The sequence below is a fragment of the Seriola dumerili genome, unplaced genomic scaffold, assembly GCF_002260705.1.
Source record: "Seriola dumerili isolate Sdu_G_001 unplaced genomic scaffold, Sdu_1.0 BDQW01000276.1, whole genome shotgun sequence".
Taxonomy (NCBI): domain Eukaryota; kingdom Metazoa; phylum Chordata; class Actinopteri; order Carangiformes; family Carangidae; genus Seriola; species Seriola dumerili.
In genome coordinates this window covers 1,504,833-1,528,172 of record NW_019174531.1, presented here as the reverse complement: position 1 = coordinate 1,528,172, position 23,340 = coordinate 1,504,833, and the positions used below count along the sequence as shown (strand labels likewise).

The 23,340-nt window shown below is 41.0% G+C and overlaps 4 protein-coding genes across 5 annotated transcripts in view; 3 read left to right on the top strand and 1 right to left on the bottom strand.

Annotated features, from left to right (window-relative positions):
• Window positions 1–690: 690 nt before the first annotated feature.
• Window positions 691–4,316, bottom strand: ndufb9 (NADH:ubiquinone oxidoreductase subunit B9). The gene is made up of 4 exons (XM_022757431.1): window positions 4,183–4,316; window positions 2,822–3,014; window positions 2,135–2,248; window positions 691–1,126 (listed from the first exon to the last, which is right to left on the bottom strand). The coding sequence occupies exons 1-4, from the start codon at window positions 4,269–4,271 to the stop codon at window positions 995–997; spliced, it is 528 nt and encodes a 175-aa protein (XP_022613152.1). The 5' UTR covers window positions 4,272–4,316; the 3' UTR covers window positions 691–994.
• A 414-nt stretch (window positions 4,317–4,730) lies between these two features.
• tatdn1 (TatD DNase domain containing 1) lies at window positions 4,731–9,711 on the top strand. Its single transcript, XM_022757447.1, has 12 exons — window positions 4,731–4,805; window positions 5,390–5,455; window positions 5,540–5,589; window positions 5,687–5,750; window positions 5,841–5,984; window positions 6,197–6,239; window positions 7,187–7,272; window positions 7,384–7,424; window positions 7,718–7,794; window positions 8,038–8,108; window positions 8,410–8,536; window positions 9,395–9,711. Exons 1-12 carry the CDS (start codon window positions 4,784–4,786, stop codon window positions 9,495–9,497), a joined length of 894 nt encoding a protein of 297 aa, XP_022613168.1. The 5' UTR covers window positions 4,731–4,783; the 3' UTR covers window positions 9,498–9,711.
• A 1,116-nt stretch (window positions 9,712–10,827) lies between these two features.
• On the top strand, window positions 10,828–18,530 carry rnf139 (ring finger protein 139). The gene is made up of 6 exons (XM_022757468.1): window positions 10,828–11,317; window positions 13,945–14,600; window positions 15,314–15,461; window positions 15,573–15,679; window positions 15,801–16,052; window positions 16,781–18,530. Exons 1-6 carry the CDS (start codon window positions 11,155–11,157, stop codon window positions 17,561–17,563), a joined length of 2,109 nt encoding a protein of 702 aa, XP_022613189.1. The 5' UTR covers window positions 10,828–11,154; the 3' UTR covers window positions 17,564–18,530.
• Window positions 18,531–21,583: 3,053 nt separating this feature from the next.
• tmem65 (transmembrane protein 65) overlaps window positions 21,584–23,340 on the top strand; it is a 31,382-nt gene continuing 29,625 nt past the window's right edge. For both annotated transcript variants that reach the window (XM_022757464.1, XM_022757463.1), the window contains exon 1: window positions 21,584–22,182. In XM_022757464.1, coding sequence (XP_022613185.1) covers window positions 21,900–22,182 — 283 coding nt within the window. In that variant the 5' untranslated portion in view covers window positions 21,584–21,899. The remainder of the gene's footprint in view (window positions 22,183–23,340) is intronic.

Genomic DNA, 23,340 nt, shown 5'->3' with positions numbered 1-23,340 from the left:
TCCATCCATCCATTTTCTTCTGCTTATCCGGGGTCGGGTCACAATGGCAGCAGGCTAAGCAGGGAATTCCAGACGTTCCTCTCGCTTTCCAGCTCCTCCCGGGGGCTGGCATTCCCAGGCCAGATGGGATATGTAATCCCTCCAGCGAGCACTGGGTCTACCCCGGGGTGCTCTCCAAGTTGGATGTGCTTGGAGAACCTCCAAAGAAAGGAACCCATGAGCCATCCTTATCAATTTGTGTACGGATTAAACAAATTAGATAAAACATGAGCAGGAACATTGAGCTCTAAGTGCTTTTGTAGGATTTAAAAAAAAGGAAAAAAAAGTTTTTACCTTTGGACAGTGTCATAAGTGTGTTTCTCAAAATGTCAAACTATTTGTTTAATATCACTGCAGCAAAGTAAGGATTACTAACACTGGAGGTCTAGTAGAGATTTACTTTAACTGAAGGATACATAATGCTCTAATTGTAGGCAAACACTAGTCACTTAGTATCAGGACACACTGTGCCTACCTGTGTGTTATAAGTGGTCTCACACATGTAATCTTACCTGGAGTTGCAGACAAGTGAAGGTGTGGCAGGTGTTCAGACCAAATTCATGTAAAACTTCGTTGAGTCATAAAGTTGTAATGTTTTCCCAGAATCAGCTGCAGTCATACATGACTAAACAACACACACACACGCTCACATAATTTTAATTACACATTTATTGGAACAGTTAAAGGTATTAAGTGAAGCATCTACAGGATTTTTTCAAAGTCACCAACCTGCTAAAACAAACTACTGAGGAATCACTTTGAATTCAGGCAGGTTGTTTTCTCAGTGGTGTACCTGTGCAGGTGAGTCTCCTTAGAGACGACTGACTACACGTATACACACAGATGGTAAATTATTAGGAGGTCAGGCGGTCTCCGTGCTGCTGTTGTTGTTGTGTGGTTGGCATAGTTTCCCCTCAGACTCCAGGGGTGACCATCTCCAGGAGGCGGAAGGTGTTTACATGGGGCGCTCCCTGGGGCGGGTGACGAACTGCCACCACAGAGGGGGGAGGTCGCCCTCCTTGCGGGCTGGAGGGAGGGCTTCGGACTTGGGGCCTTCGGCTGGAGTCTCAGTCTGCAGCTGGGCGATCTGGAAAGAGACAGGAGGGGAAAACATTTATCCCAACTCAATACTAGTTTATGTTCAATTTTTTTTTTTTTTAGCACATTATTTTACAGTTTTTAAGACTTTTTGACTTTGACTTATTAAGACTTTTAAAGACAAACTTTGTGGTGTCAAACTTAGCTAGAAATGAAGTCCTTAAATGATGCTTGAAAAGCTTAAATGAACTCCTGGTTAACAGATCTGTTTTAAATAAACTTGTTTTCTAAATAAAGTTAATATGGGTCTGTGATGATAACCCATATAAGCAGTTGTATCCTGAGGGACACTTCTGTTACCTCCTGTGCCCAGAAGCAAACAGGAAGCAAAGTGGGGTGCAATGTTTTGAATAATTAACTGATAAAATAGTGACTATTTTTTGGGAAAATCAGAGTGACAAATTTTTCCTCTGTAACAAATGGGCACTTCAACCAGTCCCATGCATTACACAGTACATAAGGCATCCTGAGTACCTGATCATATGCACTACACATCAGAAATCTCAGAGTGTTTTTAGTGACAGGGATCCAGAGGTCTAAGGTGTTAAAATAGTGGAATGGCAGTGAATCCTAACTTCATCATGATGTGTATATTAATTTCAATTTCTAGAGACAACAGGGGCCTGACAGAGTTCAGTCAAACAGCTAAACTCTGGGGCCACCTGGTGGATTTAAGTGGCAGAAAGTATTACTAAAAACTGTTATGCTGAAACCTTTTTAGACAGATGGAAATGTTCTGATATCTTTCTGACTATGAAAAGTGAATTTATTCTTCTAAAGGAAAGTTACAACTGATATATTACAGTAATTAAAGCTGGTGCAAAGTTTAACAGTGACCTGGATTCACCTTTTCAAACCATGAATTGATTTGTTTCAGGCATTTCAATGGTATTTAATCCACAGCACTTTATAGTTTCTTATAGAATCATTAGCACAGAAGTGGTAAAAATGTACTGGTGGTATGTAATATATTGTTGTTGTATGCAGGCTGGCCCACCTCTTTGTCCCAGCTCTGCATCCTCAGTTTCTTCCACTGTTCCCTCTTGGAGAAGTAGTCCGGGTACATAGCCTTCTCTGAGGGGTGCCAGTGGTCCAGCACCCACTCTGGGATCTACAGGAAGAAGACAGTGCTCAGGCGATGTAACAGTAGGACTATCAACATTTTCACATCAATTTTTTGACTTTGAAATACATCACCTGATAAGAACTATGGATGTTTAAAAGATAAAAAAAACGAAAAAAAAAAAAAAAAAACGCACACAAATCTTTAGTATAATGTTGTCGATTTTTGTTCTAAAGATTTTACCATCTGAACATAGAAACTCTAGTTTGGAGTGTGGATGTGGATACAACACAATGCACTCCCTTCTCATTTCCAGCAGAGGGCAGTAACAACTTTACATCAGAGCCCTGTCTCTGGTCTGTATCATAGAAAATATGATTAAAAAATAATCATCATTGCAATTAAAAAAGATAGGATAAGAACAAATAGCAGGCAAAGGTATTGTAGCCTTGAAAAGACATGTCCATAAAAGTGTGAAACCAATGAATTCAACTCATTTTGTCACATTGTACAAAAACTCAAGAGGTATATAAACTTTTTCACAGCAACGTAAAAGAGAGAGGAAATTTATTTCGTGTTCAAAAAATAACGTGTGCTCCATCAGACAAAGTTCTGCCTCACCTTGTAGCACTCGTATCTCTCGTAGGAGGTCCCTCCGGGAGAGTCGGGGAAGATGTAGGGCTGGGGGTGCTGGTTGGTCCAGAACTCCTCCTCTCCTGCCTTCAGCATCATGGTGGCCTTCACCATGTCCTTCTCATTCTTGTTCTCATCGAAGCGAGCCCGCAACATGCAGGCGTAGAACCGGTACTTGTCTCTATAATAGAAACGGAAAAAGACAGCAACTCTTATGTTTCTGAAGTTACACCAGACAGCTCTGAGGGGGAACGGGATGTCTGTTGTCATGACATGTTGATATAACAATTACAACAATTATCTGCAGATAAGAACAAGAAACTGCCAAATACAGTACTGTGCTAAAATGTCAGGCACTTTAGATTCTTATCCCTCCAACAACACCATCAGGAAGGAGGCTGATTGATCGTGTACTGGGCGCTCACAGAAAATATTCAATTGATTTATTGCAGTTGGAAGGAAGTTAATTGACAAATGCTCTAACTACAGTTTGTCCTTCAGAGATTAGGACGTATCTGATCCTCCTTATTAAAAATGTTTGTTGATGTTGTTATGTGTTCATGTAAAATATAGATATCAGATGATATATAGTTTATAGTAGTAGTAGTTAACTCTCAAATAACAACACTGGCTTTGAAAATCCAGAATGGTTCAGGGTCTAATTTGAGTTTCTTTCAAGTAACTGTGCTTTTTTTCTAATATTTTAGCATAATTTAATATCTGATATTATAAGTAGCGGCTCTCCTTGAGTGTGACTTAAACTGTTACTCGAGAGACTAAATCTGAATGTATTATTATCCTGTTAATCAAGTGTCACAACTTCAGCAAACTTTTACATAACTGTTAGAATTGGTGGGTATATACAACAGCTGCCTAATCTTAACTGTAACATATAATATACATCTAATATATGATATATATTAATATATATTATAGTATGATGTGCAACTGTTAGAGCCTGTGTTTTCAGGTACATCCATTAACATCATCAGACCGTGTGCTAAGAGTCAGGTTTAGATTTTGCTATATTTTGATAATTCACTGATTTAGACGCTAGCTGGCGCCCGGTAAATATCTGCATAAACAACACAGCTTTGACTAAAAGCATTATTAATAATGAACTGATATGAAGTTGGCGGGGTTGTGGTAATGTTCATGATTGGATAAGACGTGGATTAACAAAGCAAAATAAATATTTTGTAGTGGAGCAGGTTGACTTTAGGAATGAGTGACCTGGCTAGCAGTTAGCCTAGCTGTTAGCTGTTAGCGCTACAGCAACGACGTTTTTATGTATTTCTTTTTTTTTCAGCTTTTCATCATCGAGCTCAAACGGAGACAGCTCCTCTTACCTAAAAATGCACCATGACTCGAGATGTCTCAGTGATTTCTTGTAAAGCCGCAGCACTTTCTGCTGGTGGGTAAGATAGGCAGAGGCCATTTTCACCGTCCCCTGTCACCTTCTCGCCGGGCAGCGCGGAGGATTCTGGGACTTTGTGGCGTTTAGACGTTACGACCGTAAAATGCATACAAAATGCACAAGAGATATTACCGCTTATATTTTTAATCACAAAAATGTAGTTGTTTGGCCCCTGTGTGCTTTGTGGACTCTAGATCAGAGAAACAGTCAATTCATTAACGATTCCAAATTAATTGGCAACAATTTTGACAAATAATTGATGCCAATTGATGCCAAAATTTACTGATATCAGCTACTTTACCAATTTTCTATAATGGAAAACGCAACAGTTTCGCGGTTTGACATTTGTGATGGGGGAAAATAAATCTATTTCTCTCTTATTTATTTATATTTGGATGAGAGGAGAGAGCAGTTAAAACTGGCTATTTCAGTAATGTGATTTCCATCTGCTACAGTAATTACGGTATTGTAGCATTATGGGATTGGTCAGAGCTGCATGTGTGGCTCTTTTTAGAAGCATTGCTCTTACAGACATGGCTCAGCACAAATTCATTGGTAAGACACTCGTGTTTTACGGCTAGAAAACACAGAACAATTAGGCAGGAAACACGAAGCTCGTTTTGTGCTGGTTTACGTTGTAAACAGAGCAGCTTGCATGTTTAGTTAGCATGGCAGCTAATGAGTTAGCCCTGCTGAAAATGACAACAGAACAGTCACAGAGGTTTACAGCTGTGCAGGGAGATGTCAGATGGTTTGTTTTTGGTTTCTTGCATTTCACCAGATTATACAGCACCACAGCTGCTGCTACTGTCAGCAGCAGCTCCTGTGTTTGCATTAAAGTGAAGAATCCAATATAAAGTCATGAAGCTGTAGTCTTCTCCTTGGAATTTGAAGTATTAACAATTATAAGCAGCGTTATAATACTAGGGGAAGATGTTGATAAATATAATATAAGCCGTGTTAATTACCACAGTGTTTCTTTTGACCATATCATACACTATTGTTCTATGACGGTGTATTTCTGGTGGTTCTACAGAACGTGTTGTCATATCATTTTCCATCACATGACCAGCGCATATCACAGGAAGATGTTTGTGACATGTTGCAGTATCAGTAGTTTCCAACCTCTCCCTCTGCAGATATCGGTGTGAACCTGACAGACCCCATGTTCAGGGGACTCTACAGAGGGAAGCAGAAACATGACGGTGAGTTTTACTCCTTCACTGGTGTTTTCTTTTGTTGGCTGTTGATGTAAAGTTTGTCTGAGACCAGCTGTGTTTTTATAACAGACGACTTCAATCAGATCATTGACAGAGCTCTCAAAATTGGAGTTGAGAAGGTAAGCGATGTGTAAAAGTATGTAAGCCAAACTGCTAACATGGCCATGCAAGTCTTTCAAATCCTCTTTGAAATGTAATATTTGTTGCTTCTTACAGTTTATGATCACAGGAGGAAACCTTGAAGACAGCAAGGAGGCCCTGAAATTAGCTGAGACAAGAGGTGCTGACACACGCATGTGTTGTGAAACAAAGTGAGGCGACTGAATGTTTTTTTTGTAGATTTAATGAACACGCTCCCTTCCTTTCACAGATGAGTTCTACTGCACGGTCGGCTGCCATCCCACCCGCTGCAGTGAGTTTGAGCAGAATGGAGAGTCCCAGTACTTGTCTGGACTGAGGGAGCTGGCAGCAGCACACAGAGGGAAGGTGGTGGCCATCGGAGAGTGTGGACTGGGTGTGTACTGGTGCATTTGTGCAGAAATGTGCATATGTAGAAAAAAACTGAAGAAATTAGTCTCTAATGGCTCATTGTTTTTCCCGCACTCATGGTTGTTCATGACTCTATGGTCTATACATACGTATATCCAGTAATGACACTGAGTATGCCCATTGTTTAATGATATATTGATACTGTAACGTGTTGTGTGTCTTTTCTTCTTGTTCCAGATTTTGACAGGTTGGAATTTTGCCCAAAAGACACTCAGCTGAAGTGAGTTCATACACTCAAGTTTCCAGTTTATTAGGTGTACCTAGCTACAACTAATGCGGTCTTAATACAGTAGCCCTGCAGTTTAAACCAATACTGACCATTATAACCTATAGCATTTGTTGCATGACTATTGTATTAGGCTGCATTAGTTTTAGCTAGGTATTCTAATAAACCTGCAACTGAGCATCAAATCCTCAAATTGGAGAAGCTGTAACAAATGATGAATCTATCGTCAGAATTGATGTCGATTAAATTTTTGTTGATGAACTACTTGATTATTCCTCTAACTCTTTGAGGGTCCCATATTTTACACTTTTCCGTTTTTTTTATTTGTGTTGTGTTATATTGTGTTGTGTTGACCCATAAGAAGATATACTGTATTTGTGGTTTTAAGAACCAAAAACCATCTCAATGTAGTTTTAAATCTCCTCTCTCAGGCTTCTCTCTGCAGCTCTAGTAACAACAGGTCAGTGAGCCAATCAGAAGAGAGGAGGCTCTGAGCCTCTCTTCTGTTTGGGTGACTGTTTTCTGACTGATCTAATAAAAATATAGCAGATTTCTGGTAAACACTGAGAGAAACCAAATCCTTCATGGTTGGATGGTGGGTCCAAGTGTGTGGGGCTTGGGGCATGGCTAAGAGTGTTGTGACATCACTAAATTACAGAAGTCCTGACGGCTGGTTTTAAGGCTCAGTTTCTGGATACAGGCTGTGTGCATTTCTCTGTGGACTGAGCACTTTGATACTTCCACAGTATTAATATAGAACCTAGACCTGCTTTATAATCAAACAACACATGGAAATCTCCCTTTATGCTATATGGGACCTTTAAACACTAGTAGGCAATGATTAGAGTAATCCAGAATTGCCTCTCTGTCCATATTCCACAACAGCAACCATAGATACGGCAACCATAACATTTCAGTCTTTTCCTCTTCGTTTGTCGCAGATACTTTGAGAAGCAGTTTGACCTGGCAGAGGAGACCAAGCTGCCCATGTTCCTCCACTGCAGAAACTCCCATCAGGAGTTCATCGGTAGGTTTGTGCACCGAACACCTGGTCTGGTTCACCTGAGACCTGAGATGGGTTTTTTTTTTTTTTTTTTAAACAAAGCGTTCTACTACTTCTTTGTCTCTGTTCTGACAGACATCATGAAGAGAAATCGAGACCGATGTGTTGGAGGAGTGGTGAGGACATCTGTATACTGTTCTTCAGAGGTCACAGTTTGGTAGAAAGTGTCCACTTTATCATGTTGTACTGACAGGGAGTCACATTGAAACTATAGTTACATTCAAAGATTTCAAACCCAAGATTTTGGTTTTCCAAGATGTTATTGAAGCCGTCCCTGCAGTGACTTTACATTTCTTTTTATCTCTGTGTAACTGCTCCATTTCTTACTGTGCATTGCCATCTATAGAGTCAGCACAGAAATAAATTAACTATAGATGCAGATGGAAAATCAAATCATTTTTTCTTTCAGGTCCACTCATTTGATGGGACTGCAGAAGACGCTGCTGCCCTCATTGACCTCGACCTATATATTGGAATAAATGGATGGTGAGAGGATTTTGAAATGTGATGTTTTTTTTTCCCCCTGAACCTGAAGACTTGGCCTGACCTGAACCACATCTGACCTTAGATCCAGATCTGAGCTGACGATTGGCTTGAAGCTTGTGAATCAATGCAGAACATATACTGTATACACACCCTAATACACACCGCAGGTCAAATTTTTCCCATAATCTCTTCACATTATAGAGTGCAACTTAAACTGTGTTTATTTTTATTTCTGTTTTTCAGTTCTTTGAAAACAGAGGCCAATATTGAAGCGATGAAGTCTGTTCCCACTGAGAGGCTCATGATAGAAACAGGTGAGGTTCACTTTATTTATCACAGTATTATTACTATTGAATTAAGAGAAAATGTTTAACCTCATAAAATGTTCCTGATGTTCCAGTGAAATAAATCTGGAGTTACTGTTTTACAACATCGGATTTGAAGCTTTCACCACATCACTGAAGCTGTGTCACAGTAGAGAAACATTAAAATAGATAAAATATATCAAATAAAAACTTCAAGATGTTTTGTGTGTGATGTTGCTGTTGTTAATGTGGTTATTACACTGTTATATGTAATTTATTTGTGATTTCATACCTGCCTGTTCCACCCCAGATGCTCCGTGGTGTGGTGTGAAGAACACTCATGCAGGCTCCAAATACATTAAAACTACATTTCCCACAAAGAAGAAGTGGGAGGTGGGGCACTGTCTAAAAGACCGGAATGAGCCCTGTCACATCATGTGAGTAATGTTTGGGTGAAGTGGAAGCTTTGTTGAGCTCTTTGGGTAAATTCATCCATGTTGTTAAACCCACCAGGCACTAAAATGTACAGCTCAGAGACAGATAAAAGTTTAAAACAGTTCACCTTTATTCAGGCTCAGCAGACAGAAGCAGACAGGGACAAGCAACAGGAGAAGTCAGGGTGTGGGGCAAGTGGTCGAAGACAGGCAGGCAAAAACAAATCAGCAAGGCTGGGAAGCACAAGAGATGGTCTGGCAGAGAATGAGTGGAAACAGGCCGATATCTGATAAGAACAGGTGAGCAGGAGGATGGGGAGGGGTCAACAGCAGTTCTTCAAATGACCACTTGCAAGTCAATCCCCTTAGACTCCCATGTTAAAATGTCCAACTTTACAGCAGAAATAAACATGTTTACTGCATGGTACAAAAAACAGTTTTGGTCTCTATAGCTAATTACCTCCTTCATGACAACTGTACGGGGGGTGTTTTTTTTTTATATAACTCACCTGTTTGAATTTTATTAAGCCTTAAAGTTAGGCACAATTGAGGGCGTGGCCACTTTGAGTGACAGGTGGGTGAGCATATTCTTGCCACAAACTGGTATGCACTGAAGTCTCGGCTCCACACGCCCCACCTCTTTGCCCATTTTTGAATGAGCTGGGAGTTAGGCGGAGTCAGGCACTGCCAAGATGGCAGTGGTAGAGCAGCTCACTCTGAGCCTCCCACACTTTAGAAAACTACGGGTGTCGTCACAGATGCTATGTCCATCTTTATTTACAGTCTATGGTCTAAAATGACAAGAGAGTTAGTAAAATGGATGAATGAACTGTGACACATTTCACTATTTGTCTCTTCCAGACAAGTTCTGGAGGTGATGGCAGCAGCAAGGGAAGAGGACCCACTGGAGCTGGCTAACACAATCTACAACAACACCATCAAAGTCTTCTTCAGCTTGAGTTGATGACAGATTAAATCTTCATGAGGCCAACTAATAAGGCATTATTTTATTTTTCAACCCGATTAAGTCTCCTAGATGAATGTGTGTGTGAATGATTGGTCCAGGGTTAAAACTCTCCCCTTGCCTATTTTGAAAGTCAAATAACATCATAAATTATTTGTCTTTTGTCTTCTTCTAAAATAAAGAATTAAATTTTTCATGGAATACGATTTGTTGATTAATGGATAATTCAGTCATCACAAAATAAATTGATTACTGTTTTGATGTCAGTAGAAAATATGAGGATTTGTTCTCAAACAAATTAATTTTTTTGTATGTTTTCGTATTTTATTTATTTTTTGCCATTTAAACTCAGTTGGGCTTTTGTGGCTCCATTTTAAACACATTTCCATTGATCTTCACCATAAGGAAATTTATGTGAATATTATTATGCATAAAAGTGTCAAAGTACAGTTTGGTCCAAAAGTCTTGGTCCACACGATTTTTGGACTCCACTGTATAACTTAATAAGTACAGTATTGTTAATGATCCTGGTGAAATACAAAATTACCATTTAGATTTCCTACAAATTCAGTGTGGGCTTTTTACCATTGGACTGTGCACAGAATAGTGGAATGTAAATCAGCTTGTATGTGGAATTAGAGATGTAATACATTACATTTATGTCTGTTTGTACAACATACAAAGGTATCAAAATATACTTAAAGTACAAAAGGTAAAAGTACTCAATATACAGAATGGTCCTTTACAGAATAATGTATATTTTATCACTGAATTATAAATATTAATGCATTAATATGTACACATGTTATAAGGTTTTTACTTTTCACTATATTTACTGCTGGGAAGCTTGGGATTCTCACCAAAGCATCAATAAAGTCTTATCTTTATCCATAATAACAATAATAATAATAATAATATCTATCATAATTTTTTTGCTGATTAGATTTTTATTACCAATCATAATTTGCAAAGTAACTTGTAATTAAAGGTATTAAATCTATCTAAAAATACAATATTAATCTCTGAAATTTGGTGGAGTAGAAATATAAAGTGGATAACGTAAATAAATAAAATTATAAATAGATAAATGAAGTTCACTACTTGAGTAAACGGAAGTTTGTTTTTTTTTCTTTCCACCACTGGATGAAAAGTACAAAACACAAGAACATTAAAGACTGAAGAAAATAAAACATTTATACTTACAATGTGTGTAGATACTATTTTTTTTGGTGAAACATGCAACGTCAGCAGCCACACCCTCTGACGCTGGAAGTTACGTCACGTTACGTCGGAAGAACCTAGCAACTTCTGCGTTCTTCCCAAAGCAACGGAAGCAACTGCAAATGGCCAGTTCTCCGATACCTTGATATTTTCTGATACCAGACTGCGGAGGGTCTGAGGAGAACCCGCAAGTGAAACGGTTGGTGGCGATAACTCCCTTCGTGGGAGAAGCCCGTCGTTAAACAGAAGAAGAAGAAGCAACAGGAGGTTGAGCTCGGTGGACATGGCGGACGGCTGCAGCTCCCAAGTCGTAAGATAAACGTCAAGGGAAGCGAAACCGAAGACGAGAGGCGGCTGCAGGAGGACCAGAACTTATTTTGATGTTACATGGGTAGCCGGGGCTGCCCAGGACTGTAGTCGCCCCGACTGAAGCCGCATGGCGTCCACTCAAGCCCGGATAGGCCAGCAGGCCTTAGCGGTGCTGGATGTGGCTCTGCGAGTTCCCTGTATCTTTATTATCGACGCCATTTTTAACTCTTACTATGACCCTGGTTCGGGATGGGCCGGGGCGATGGGCAAGGTGTTGGTCAGAGTCATGGGTAAGCATTTTAAGTTTCAGAGTCCAGTACAGGAGCCTCTAAATTGTGTCAACAACAGCCATCAAACTGGCAGCTAGCTACCTGACACTGGGTCAGCCGTGTGGAGCTCTGTCACCTGTCAGACCGACTAAAGCCGATTTAGCTCCCGGCAGTAACATCAATACAAGTCAGACCTGACACCGTAGCTGACCAGTTTGCCTCAAATCTGATTCAGTCAGGACTTGCTAAAAACCTAGCTAACCGCTAACGTCAGGTATTTGGTCACAGATGTTGTGGTAGTGTCTGTGTCCCCTCTGGAATCCAGAGGTGTCCTCAGAGGAACTGTGGGGGACATTTAGGCAGTCTGTCAGTCTGCCTGTCAAAATATGCTTCTGTGCCCCTGTTACTTTGAGCTGAAAGCTGTTATAATTTCTAAACTGCAGTCTGATCTCCGGAGAGCACTGGGTGTAGATATAGGAGATATGATAAAATAGAGCTGAAGTTATTAGTTGATTAATCGATTAGATAAAGAATAATTAATTTTGGGAATTGATTGAGTACCATTTTTCGAGTAAAAGTAGTGAACAAAAATAATATATTTGAAGGTGTCAGCCTCTCAGAAGAGAAGTTGTGCTGCTTTTCCTTGTCTTCTATCAATACAAACGGAATATTTGGGATTTTCGACGTTTCATATGCATAACGATTAATCCATATTGGAAATAATTGTTAGTTGCAGCCTTAGAACAAATTGATATTGCAGTGTAAACCTGTAGCTAACGATTTCTTAATTTCATTCTCGATTAATTGTTTGGTCAATAGCAATTTCCAAATGCCAAAACTGACTTATTTAAATGTAATTTTTTGTCTGGACAACAGTTGAAAATTCAAATATATTCAATTCATTTTCATAGAAGACTTAGAAAATCAGCAAATGTTCACATTGCAAAGCTAGAACCACTGAATGATTAAAAGATTATCTAAATTTGTGGATTAATATTCTGTCGATGAACTAATTGATTAATCAACCAATCATTTAACTTCTAACCACGCCATCATTTTGATGTCCCTATCTGATATTAGTTGAGTATTCATGATCTTACGGGAAAAAGTAAAACTTATGTTTATTTTATTGAGTACCGTTGGGTTTTTTTGTTACCATTGTTAAAAAATCCTATAATTTCCAAAAGATATTGTAATTTTCATGAATCACAATAGACACATTCTGGTGAGGTTTTACTCCCCATTAATTTAGACGTTAGGATTTTAAGCCATTATACTTTAACTTTGTGACAAATGTTGCTTAGTCCATATAAAATCTAGGGGTTTCATTTTTATTTCAGTCAACATTTGCTCAGGTAATGACATCAAATTCAAATGCATAAGTCTAGTTTGCATTTATTGCAGCCTGATGCAGTTTCGGTTTTCTTTTACAAACAATAATTCATAATTCATAAAACACCATATTTGTAATAGCAGTTTTATTATTGTAATCACATGACATATGATATGACATGTTTCTGTGGCAGTTGACAGGCATAGCTCAGGCTTTTTAGTGCTTTTAAACTAGTTTACATTTTTTATTTGCATTTACATTTTAGTTTTTATTCTCCTTACAAAACTTCCTCCGTGGAGTGTTGGGTCATTTGCAGAAAACACTGGACACAGATAAACAACAAGCAGGTTACATAACTCTTCACTTGTACAGTTTGTAGACCTTTGAACGGCTCAGGCTCTTTGAAAGTCCTCTTGCTGTTGGCCAAGAGTTTGGAGAGGCAAGGGGCCAAATAAGGTGCGTTTAAAGTGGGCCAGCCAGCAAACAGTCGAGTCTCAGGTTTCTTCACCCCACTTCTCTTCATGTCTAGTACCAGCACATAAATCCAGCGTAATACCATGTTTATTTTGAGTTAAACTGAAAACAAGACTTGGTCAAGTGCTCAAAAGTAATATAGAAACTCAAATGACCCCTTTAACAACAGCATTGAGTGAACACTTAACAATCTGATCCAGTGTTTACATTGTCCTTGACCACAGCTCAGTCAGGAGTTAGCATTGTAAGGGGCCTAAGGTCAAGGTGACAATGTACCAGCCTGGATAGGGAAGGAGTCAGGTGACAGTGAGACAGTCCACTCCACTGTACTAACTAAACCACATCAGTCTTAACACCCGTAATCTTTCATTTCTCCTCTTCAGTTTGTTACATGTCAGCTTTTGTTTTGCTGCTTTGAATGGACTCGTCAGGCATCGAGTTCTTCTCAATCTGTTTTCAAGATTAATACGCGAAACAAGTCATTCAGCAAGATGCTGTTTTCCTGTTTAGATATGCACATACACTAAGGCCCTGTGTACATGTTTAGATATTTTGTCTATAGGCCTTGAAGTACATGAATAAAGAATGTATTTATAAGATATAACTTATAAGAAAACACATATAAAATCTTTTAATCCTACCTTAAAAAACTTTTGATGTTGCATGTAAAACTATTAAAAAAAAACCTATAACTAAAATAAAAACATGACTAATGCTGACTTCAGCTGGGATGCAAGAATAAGAAAGAGCCACATTTTACAGTCAGCAATCGTCTTCTGTTCATTTTCTAGGCAGCTCCATCGATGTATTAGTTTTTCTAACTGTGTCTTTTGTATCTCAGGTGTCCTCATCTCCAGCGTCGTGCTACTGCTCTCCCAGAAAGCCTTGTTCAAGTTCTACACTCTCTTCTTTGCCGTTCTCCTCGGCATGGCGGCTGTCCTCATCAACTACTACGCCACCTCTCACATAGACTTCTACAGCGCCTACTACAAAGCAGCGCTGGGGTTCAGGTTACTGCCCAGAAACGGGCCAACGCTGTGGCTGGGCATGGCCGCGGTGCAGCTCGTGTTTGGTGTGGGCTACGTGTTCCTTCTCAACCTCCAGTCTGTGTTTGCCGCGCTGGTGGTGCTGGACATCATGATCCCTCTGTGGGGGCTGATGATCGAGCTTCCCGCAGACGTCAGGCAGCTGGTGGCCATGTTCTCAGGCCTGGCGCTGGCTCTCAACACGGCTGTGTGCCTGGCCATGAGGCTCAAATGGTTCTACTATTCGTGCCGGTACGTCTACCTGCTCGTACGGCACATGTACAGGATCTACGGGCTTCAGCTGCTGCTAGAGGACACATGGAAGAGGATCAGGTTCCCTGATGTGCTGCGGGTGTTCTGGCTGACCCGGGTCACCGCCCAGGCGCTGATCCTTGTCTATGTGGTGCGGGCGGTGAGGAGGGAGAGCGGGGATGCCACAGGAGGTGCCACAGATGGGAGCTCTGACTCACAGGTAAGATCATCACCATCTTTATCAGAGTATCTGCATATCTTGAAAAGCCAGAGAAAAACACTGAATTCAGTTCATTAAAAAGTCACACATTCATTATCAAACTTCTTGAGTTTTTTTTCTTGTTTACTTGTAATGAAAACATTAGTTGTAGATATTTTTTCAATGTGGAATGATACTGCGATTGCAATTTTGTTACACAATAATCAGCCTTAGTTTGAACTAACTTAGGTTAATTGTTGATTTTTAATCCATCTTCAATTTCTGCTGCTTACTGGAACCAGATCACGTTATGTTAAATTCACGCTACACGATTTTAGCCCTGATTTTTCCAATCACTGACAGATTTTGGAGATTGCCGGGAAAAGCCCCAGATCACCACCAGAGACAAATCAGTGTTTGCTCAAACATTTGGACCTGTTGGGGAGTCCAAATCCAAATCCAATAGAGTAAAAGTGTTGTGAATGGCGGCAAGTGCGCCGTCAAGCTACAGCCAATGAGCCATTCTTTCACCCATATTCTTTTCTTTTTCTTTTTTCACTGCAAATCAACAAGCAATTTGGATCGCTCGTTTCTTGCAGACGTCCATTTTGGAATTAAAAACTCCAGTCCCACACAGTATCACATCATTTCCTGTGTCACTACTTGGGTTTTCGTGACAAAGGTAGTAGTAAGTAACACTGACATGCGTCGCTGTGTATCTTTGCTGTTTCCAGGGTTACCTGCTGAGCTGGGATGTGTTCTGGGATTTGACGAGTAACCTGATCATCTCTGGCTGCGACTCCACACTCACTGTGCTGGGGATGAGCGCTGTCATCTCCTCCGTTGCGCACTACCTCGGCCTCAGCATCCTGGCCTTCATAGGTATGATTGAGTGTGTGTGTTGCATGTGTACAAACTTGAGTTATCTGCCGCACACAGTGGCTGGAAAAATGTGCCTGAAGTCCAATGTTTTGTCTTGTTTGCTCTCTTCAGGTTCGACGGAGGAGGAGGACAAGCGTTTAGGCTTCGTGGCTCCTGTTCTGTTCTTCATCCTAGCTCTGCAGACCGGCCTCAGCAGCCTGGACCCAGAGGAACGGCTGGTATGTCACTGCAGGGTTCATGCACGAAAGAACATTTCCAATATTGCTTTTACAATTTTGTTGTAATAAACGTACATAAACGTGTCGATAACTGAGAACCTCTCCCACGTTCAATCCGAAGGTCCGTCTGAGCCGGAACATGTGCCTTCTGCTGACGGCCATCCTCCACTTCATCCACGGCATGACCGACCCCGTCCTGATGTCCCTCAGCGCCTCCCACGTCTCCTCCTTTCGCCGCCATTTCCCCGTCCTGCTGGTGTCGCTGGCGCTCTTTGTGCTGCCCGTGGCGCTCAGCTACGCCCTCTGGCACCACTACGCCCTCAACACCTGGCTCTTTGCCGTCACTGCCTTCTGTGTGGAGCTCTGCCTCAAGGTGAGGACGGAGAATTTACTGTGAAATTTGATTGATTGAAAACAACACACTCTGGTACTTCTGGTCCACCCACCTACTTCCTGCTTTTCAACCTGTCAACTGCTAAACAGCATTTCTTTGAAGGGGTTGGAATAAGTCAGAAATGGATGGATCATTTGTGTATTATATGTGTAGGTGGAGACAAACTGTAATAACATTGTAAGACCAGAAACAAATTTTTTATGTAAAATTTCTTTGTTCTGTGGGTTATTTGACAAAAGGAAGAACTACCAAACAAATTAACTACCAAAGTCAGAACAGTTATATATTTTTTAGTGTTAAAGGTGGATTTTCTTTTAACGTCACTGCAGTAAGGACACGACCACCTCAAACTTTTGGGCAATCATGGTGTGAAGAAACTTTATTTTAATTTTAATAGTAGTTTTTCAGGAAAGTTTGATAAATATGGAGATAATACTATTTAACTTTATTTCTGCCAACAATGATTGTTACACGAAAATTTGATTCAGCACTCATAGTTGGGGAATTTCTGCTTTGCCAGTGGCAATAGGAGAGTATGTGTAATGATCCCACCAATGTGAGCAGAGGTGCCTTGGTGAGTGATGTGCATCCACCAACTTTATCTCATTAATAGTGCTCCTGATGGTCTCTCAGAGGTCTCTGGTTGGTGCTGCCCTCTCTGCAGCTCACGTTATATCTAACTCGTTTCCCTCCCTCCCTCCCTCCAGGTGGTGGTGTCGCTGACGGTCTACGGCCTCTTCATGGCCGATGGTTTCTCCAACGTCCTGTGGGAGAAGCTGGATGACTACGTCTACTATGTGCGCTCCACAGGCAACATCATTGAGTTCCTGTTCGGCGTCATAATGTTCGGAAACGGGGCGTACACCATGATGTTCGAGTCGGGCAGCAAGATCCGCGCCTGCATGATGTGCCTGCACGCCTACTTCAACATCTACCTGCAGGCCAAGAACGGCTGGAAGACCTTCATCAACCGCCGCACAGCTGTCAAGAAGATCAACTCCCTGCCGGAGATGCGCGGGGACCAGCTGAGGGACATCGAGGACGTGTGCGCCATCTGCTACCAGGAGTTTGCCACCTCGGCCCGCATCACGCCCTGCCACCACTATTTCCACGCGCTGTGCCTGAGGAAGTGGCTCTACATCCAGGACACGTGCCCCATGTGCCACCAGAGAGTTTACGTCGAGGAGGAGAGCCGGGACAGAGCCGCCTTCTCAAACAACAACGGGGGCTACGCAGCGCCGCAGGACGCCGCTGCAGCAGCCCCGCCAGCACCGGGGGAAAACCAGCATGGACAGCCGCCTGCTGAGCTGCCAGCTGATGGAGCGGCAGCCGGCGCGCAGGCAGCAGGAGGACCGGGGGAGCTCAACAACGAGCTCCTGGAGGACAATGACAGCATAGAGTATGACGAGGACGAGTGGGGGACTCAAAATGGCAGCACGCCAATAGAAGAAGACTATATCAATGATGACACTGACTCCACTGAGGACTGACGAGAGAAAAATACATATATCTTTATTATATTTAAGTTAAAGAGAGTTATAAAACACAACTTTAGCATTTTAATTTGTTCTTGAAAAATGTCAGGGATGTCATTCTCTTTTTTCTTGTTAGTTTCTTTTCGTTTGATTCTGAATTTGGGTTTTACTCTATAAGGGCTCGTGGAAAGAGTAACTGCTGCTCTCATTCTGTGTGTCGAGTGAATGTGTGTCTGTCTGTTTGTCTATTGGGGCTGCATGATGTAGACCAAAAAGTCATTCTGTCTTTTTTTTATTTTATTTTTTTTATTTTCTTGGAGATCCTGCAACAAATCTCGCCATGTGGACACAGCTGTCTGTACAGAATTCATTTCTCAAACGCCTCAAACCTGATACACACCAGGAAGTGGAAATATCAGATTTTCTGCAGCTCAGAGCACAACTCTGCCTTGTTGAGCAAACTTTTGAAGAAAGACGAGAAGCTACACCTAAGTCAAATCACGACTTTGTTTAGATTCTGTCACTTGTGCAGCCCTAATGTATATTTGTGTGTGTGTGTGTGTGTGTAAGGAAATGTGTAATCGTGTGTGTGTGTGCCTGCCGACGTGTAATGTGCTTAGACGATGTCTTAAAGATGCAGTTCTTTTCCTTTGTGGTGTTTATAATAGGGGAAACGCTGCAGTTTGTTAGTTTGTTAACGACAAACGTGTGGAGCGACAAAACAAATTCAAGCTTAAATTGATCTGCAAGTCAGAATTTGAGACACAATTTGAGAGAAAAAAAAAGTGTATTTTTGGGTTGAAACCTTCTGTCACTACTTCCTCCAGCTGGTTTGGCAGATTCTTACGAATCTGAGAATATACAGTACCAGTCCAAAGTTTGGAAACTTTCCCATTCACTTGAATGTGTCCAAACTACTGTAATGTACTGCACTTTAAGGCTTCAGCAAGGTTTTTTTTTTTTTTGTTCTGTTCAGACCTGGTATTAACATCCGTCTCAGGTGATCCGATCACACATGGAAAGCTCTAAGTACAGGTGTGAACGCACCCAAGATGCATTAGAGGACGCATTTGAGATCTGATCACAAATTGAAGGACCACAGACTGACGTCCTCTGCCACAGTCTAATTAGTCCCAACACAGTTTCATAATGAACCCACAATATTTTACTATTTCAAATGGATAAAAAATTTTTCCAGTGTAGAGCTGTGAGCAGAGCAATTACCAAATTTATAACATTCAAATTCAAATAGCTTTATCGGCAAGAACAACAGAAAACATGTTGCCAAAACATATGGATACTTTGATGCCAAAGGATCTCTCTCTCGCTCTCGCTCTCGCTCTCGCTCTCGCTCTCGCTCTGTCTCTGTCTCTCTCACACACACACACACACACACACACACACACACACACACACACAGGGAGACAACGGACCCGTCTCTTGGATTGGCTAAAAACAACAACGCATACCTGTTTATTTGCATATAAAGCGGGGAAGTGAGATCCAATCACAGGTGGTCATTTGAGACGTGTGTGGAGGCTCATCTTAAAGCCAGGTGTGTACTCATTTACTTAGAGCTCTCCACTTGTGATCGGATCACAGAAGACACATGTTACTGCCAGATCTGAATATGGCTTTAGTTTCGCTCTAAACATCGATTGCACTCACAAATTCTGGTCTCACTTGCTCTTTTGTCTTTAATCTTACTAAACCAGCCTTAGTGCTGCAGACTCTGACCTTCAGATCAGTCACAGCTCAGGTTTGTCATACACTTGTTCAACATTTTTGTCTTTAATTAACTCGTTAAGAGAAAATGAAGGCAGGGGAGTGAAGCAGTTTTTTTTTTTTTTTTTTTTTTTTTTTTAATCAACTCTGCAGCAACCAGAGAAAAACAGAGGTGTGTCTGATTTAAAAAGAAGTGACTTGCTACTGTAATCACTGATATACCTCTATCATTACTTACTACTGGTCCCTTGTGTGACCTTGCTTACATTTGTGTACGTTATTGTACATATAATAAAACACACACGTGCACACTTTCTCCCTTAGGATATAAGAGAAACATTTGTTTTCAAATAGTTTTTTTTTTCTTCATGCAAACTTCCACATTTCTCTTCACAGAAATCAGTATTAACTTTGGTTAAATTCATGTTTCAGACCCAGAAATTGTTTGTGATGAGAGTGCTGGTATGGAGTCATAGCGGAAGCCACATTTGAAGAGCTGTGTTCTCAAAAAATGCATAAATGTATTGAGTTAAACAATTATTTTTCAATGCTCCTCTGTAAATGTCACAAAAATACAGTATGACAAGGTGCCAGTTGTATCATCTACAAGGGACTGTAGGTACTTGAATTTCTTTCAAAAGGAAAAAGTACCATAAATTGTTTTACCTGTCAGCTGTTGGTCATTTTTGTAACAGCAGATGTGATTCAGTAAATGCACTTTTTTTTGTTGTTGTTTCTGATCACTGGCACAGACTGGAGCTGTCTGGCCACATTGATAGCACCTATCTGAAGGCTCAAACTGTGTTTCTAGTCTCAGGGTCCTGCTGCAGGGCTGGAAGAGTACTTTCAGTACATTGAAAAATTTCCAGACCTTGGAAAAAAAACAAACCCCGAAGGAGGTGCAGCAAAGTCTGGAAAAGTACAGACAGGTTTTGTTGTAGTAAATCTAGACACTGTCAGTTCATACGATCTGTGATATTTGTTGTATTGTTATAAGAAACAGCAGATGTACTGATCCAAAATCTTTAACTACTGGCATGAAATGAGGCCTCAAAAAATTAGTAGGAGTCCCGTCTTCATCTTTCCTGACAGTACAGCTCGGTCAATAACACATCCCTTAGCAGCCACACAGACTTTCATTGTGAATTTGTATTAAAAAGCTTTCAAGCACAACTCCTGAGTATTTACTGTTTAGACTTCCACAGCCTGAACGTCTTAAGGGTTTGACTACAAACTCATGTTCATTACTGTTGTAATTGCTGGTCGCAGGAAATAAGCTGCAAGGAATACATTATGTTTAATGAGAAAGAGACGGGGTCTGATTTGATTAGAAAGCTGTGCTTTTTGACATGTGTCAGCGATGAAGGACTTTGATTATTAGGCTGATTGTTCTGAAAGCTTTTGAAAAGGTAAAAGCTGTTCATTTTGCCTTTTGTTTTAAAAAGAGATTTATGTAAATAAAATCATCTTTGATATTGAGTTTGGGCTTTATCTCACATATCACTGACATCACCATTAAATGACTTTTTCAAGTACTTGTTTAGCACACACAGTATACAATACTGAATAGAAATTTGTAGTAAAACCATTGAAGATCAAACTTGGGAGTACATGTAATGTGTGGAGATGCAGTTTAGTTGCTGGATCAGTAGATGGTGCAATTTCACCATGTTGAAATTAACATAATTTCACAGTTGATGCATTTCAAGTTGCAGTTTGCAGTTTTGTGTGACATCAAAGAGGGACACCTTCACAATTATGTTAATTAGAATATAGAAAAAAAAACAAAATGATAAAGAAAAGCCCATGTACAGATAATTAGTGTTGTTATACTAAATAATACCTCAAATCAGACCATTTACACATAAAACACACAAAAAATGTAATTTTACTTTGCAAAAGACCAGTGTTGCAATATAAATCTGAAATGTTTTTTCAAATATATTTTTTCATATCAGTGGTAAGGTTACACAAAGACACTGAACAAGCTTTTGTGAACATCTGTGTCCAGATACAGAATGTGAAACTCAGCTCTCAAAGTTCCCACACTGTGTATGACACTCCAGTTACAATGGTCATACACAGTGTATAACTTGTTTATTGGGGGTCAATAGGGGCCCCATCAACATTGCATTAACAAGGGCCCCTAGGGGGTTAATCAGGCCATGTAATTAAATAATTCATCCACCACTGCTGACCTCACTTTTTAGGTCAGTGAAGCGGCACGTTTTATTTTGAAAACCGCCGCCGGAAATTGGCTTTGAATTCCGCCTGACTTGACGCTGCCTGGTTGCTCAGCTTTAGCTTGAAGTTCATGTGCCAAACTCCTGACCGCCGAGTCTTAAAGATCATGAGACAATTTGGGCGGCGCACAGCACGAAGAGAGGCTATGTTCGGCTGTTTGGAAGTTAACCCGAGTTTTAGAGAAACGGTCGTTAAAACTCGGTTTCTTTCTCGCTGAGGGCAGAATCTAGCTAGGAAGGACCGAGTAAGACTCAACTTCTGCCGGAGCGCCAGTCGTAGTCGGAGCGGGGGAGACGTTGGCAGAGGTCGGCGCCCAAATAACCGTCAAGAAAAGCAGGTTTTACATTTTACAGAGCGGACTACTTCTTCATTTTTTGTCACAATGCTTAAGCTTTGCCTACAGAGAGCTCTCCGACCGACCTTACAGAAGTTACCCTCGGGACTGAAACAGGCACAACCGGTGGTACCGCTGGTGGCGCCGAGGTTGCCGGCGTTAGGGCGACACACGCCGAGCTGCTGGATGGGCACACATGGGAGAAACGAGCCAAATGAGCCGCTCAACTCCCCCAAGAGAGCCAAAGAGTTTATTTACCGCCTCCAGCCCAAGGAGAGGACGTGTTTACTGAAGGAGCTGCAGAGTTTCGAGTCCATAGCCATCGCTCAAGGTAAGAGAGAAACATCGCAGGTCAAAGGGAACAGTTTCCATAAGAAGCTCTGAGACTGAACGGGAGGTCACCGGTTATATGTGCAGGTCGTGCACCGATTATTTCCCCTATGTTGACTGATATTGATATGTGTTATAGCTGAAGTGCAGGTACAGATGATTGACTAAAGGTAATTAATAGCCATATCACCTCAGCAAGTGATTCATAGAGGGGTTCTTCCTCTCTACTTAATGGACTGATGTGGAGTCTGTCCTGCAGACTGTTCGACCTCAAAGACTTGTAATTGGCCACACCTGAATGAAGTGTTTTCAAAGGGGGAAAAACCAGGTGCTCCTCATTAGTTCATTGGTCGATATTTAAAGGTGCTGTCTGTAACATGATGCACTTGGGTAACATCAAGTGGCCCCTGTGTGAACTGCAACAACAGTGAAAAAGGTGTGTCACCTTCCACAAGATCAAATCCTTCTGTTGGGATTTGACTTATAGACTTTAATGTGTCCATATTTTACCCTTTGCCTGTGTTTTATTTGAAGTGTTGAGCCATACCAAGATATATTTGTGGTTTTAAGAACCAAAAACAATCTCAGTGTGTTTTTTTTATATCTCCTCAGGCTTCTCTCTGGAGCTCTAGTACGAACAGGTTGGTGAGCCAATCAGAAAAGAGGAGGCTCTGAGTCTGTCTTCTGATTGGCGGACTGTTTTCTGAGTGATTTAAATAAAAATATAGGTAAACATTTAAAGAAACCAAATCCTGCAAGGTTGTATGGTGGGTCCAGGTGGGCAGGGCTTACGGTGTGGCTGTGACTGCTTTGTGGTAATATCACAAAGTTACAGTCCTGACAACTCATTTTAAGGCTCAGTTTCTGAATACAGGCTGTGTGCCTTTCTCTGCGGACTGAGCACTTTGATACCATCACAGTATAAATACAGAACCTAGACCTGATTTTATAATCAAACAACACATAGAAATCTTACTTTATACAATATGGAACCCTTAAGCTTGTATCCCATTAGGTTATTGAATTCAGCTTTTAAGAGTGTTAAAAATACACCAGTACAAACTGACTCAGGTGAGGTGGTGCCAAACTGCCAATGCTACATTAGCATTTGCAAGAGGCACAAACCTGTTCGTTGTTTTCACTACAGCTGATATAGGCT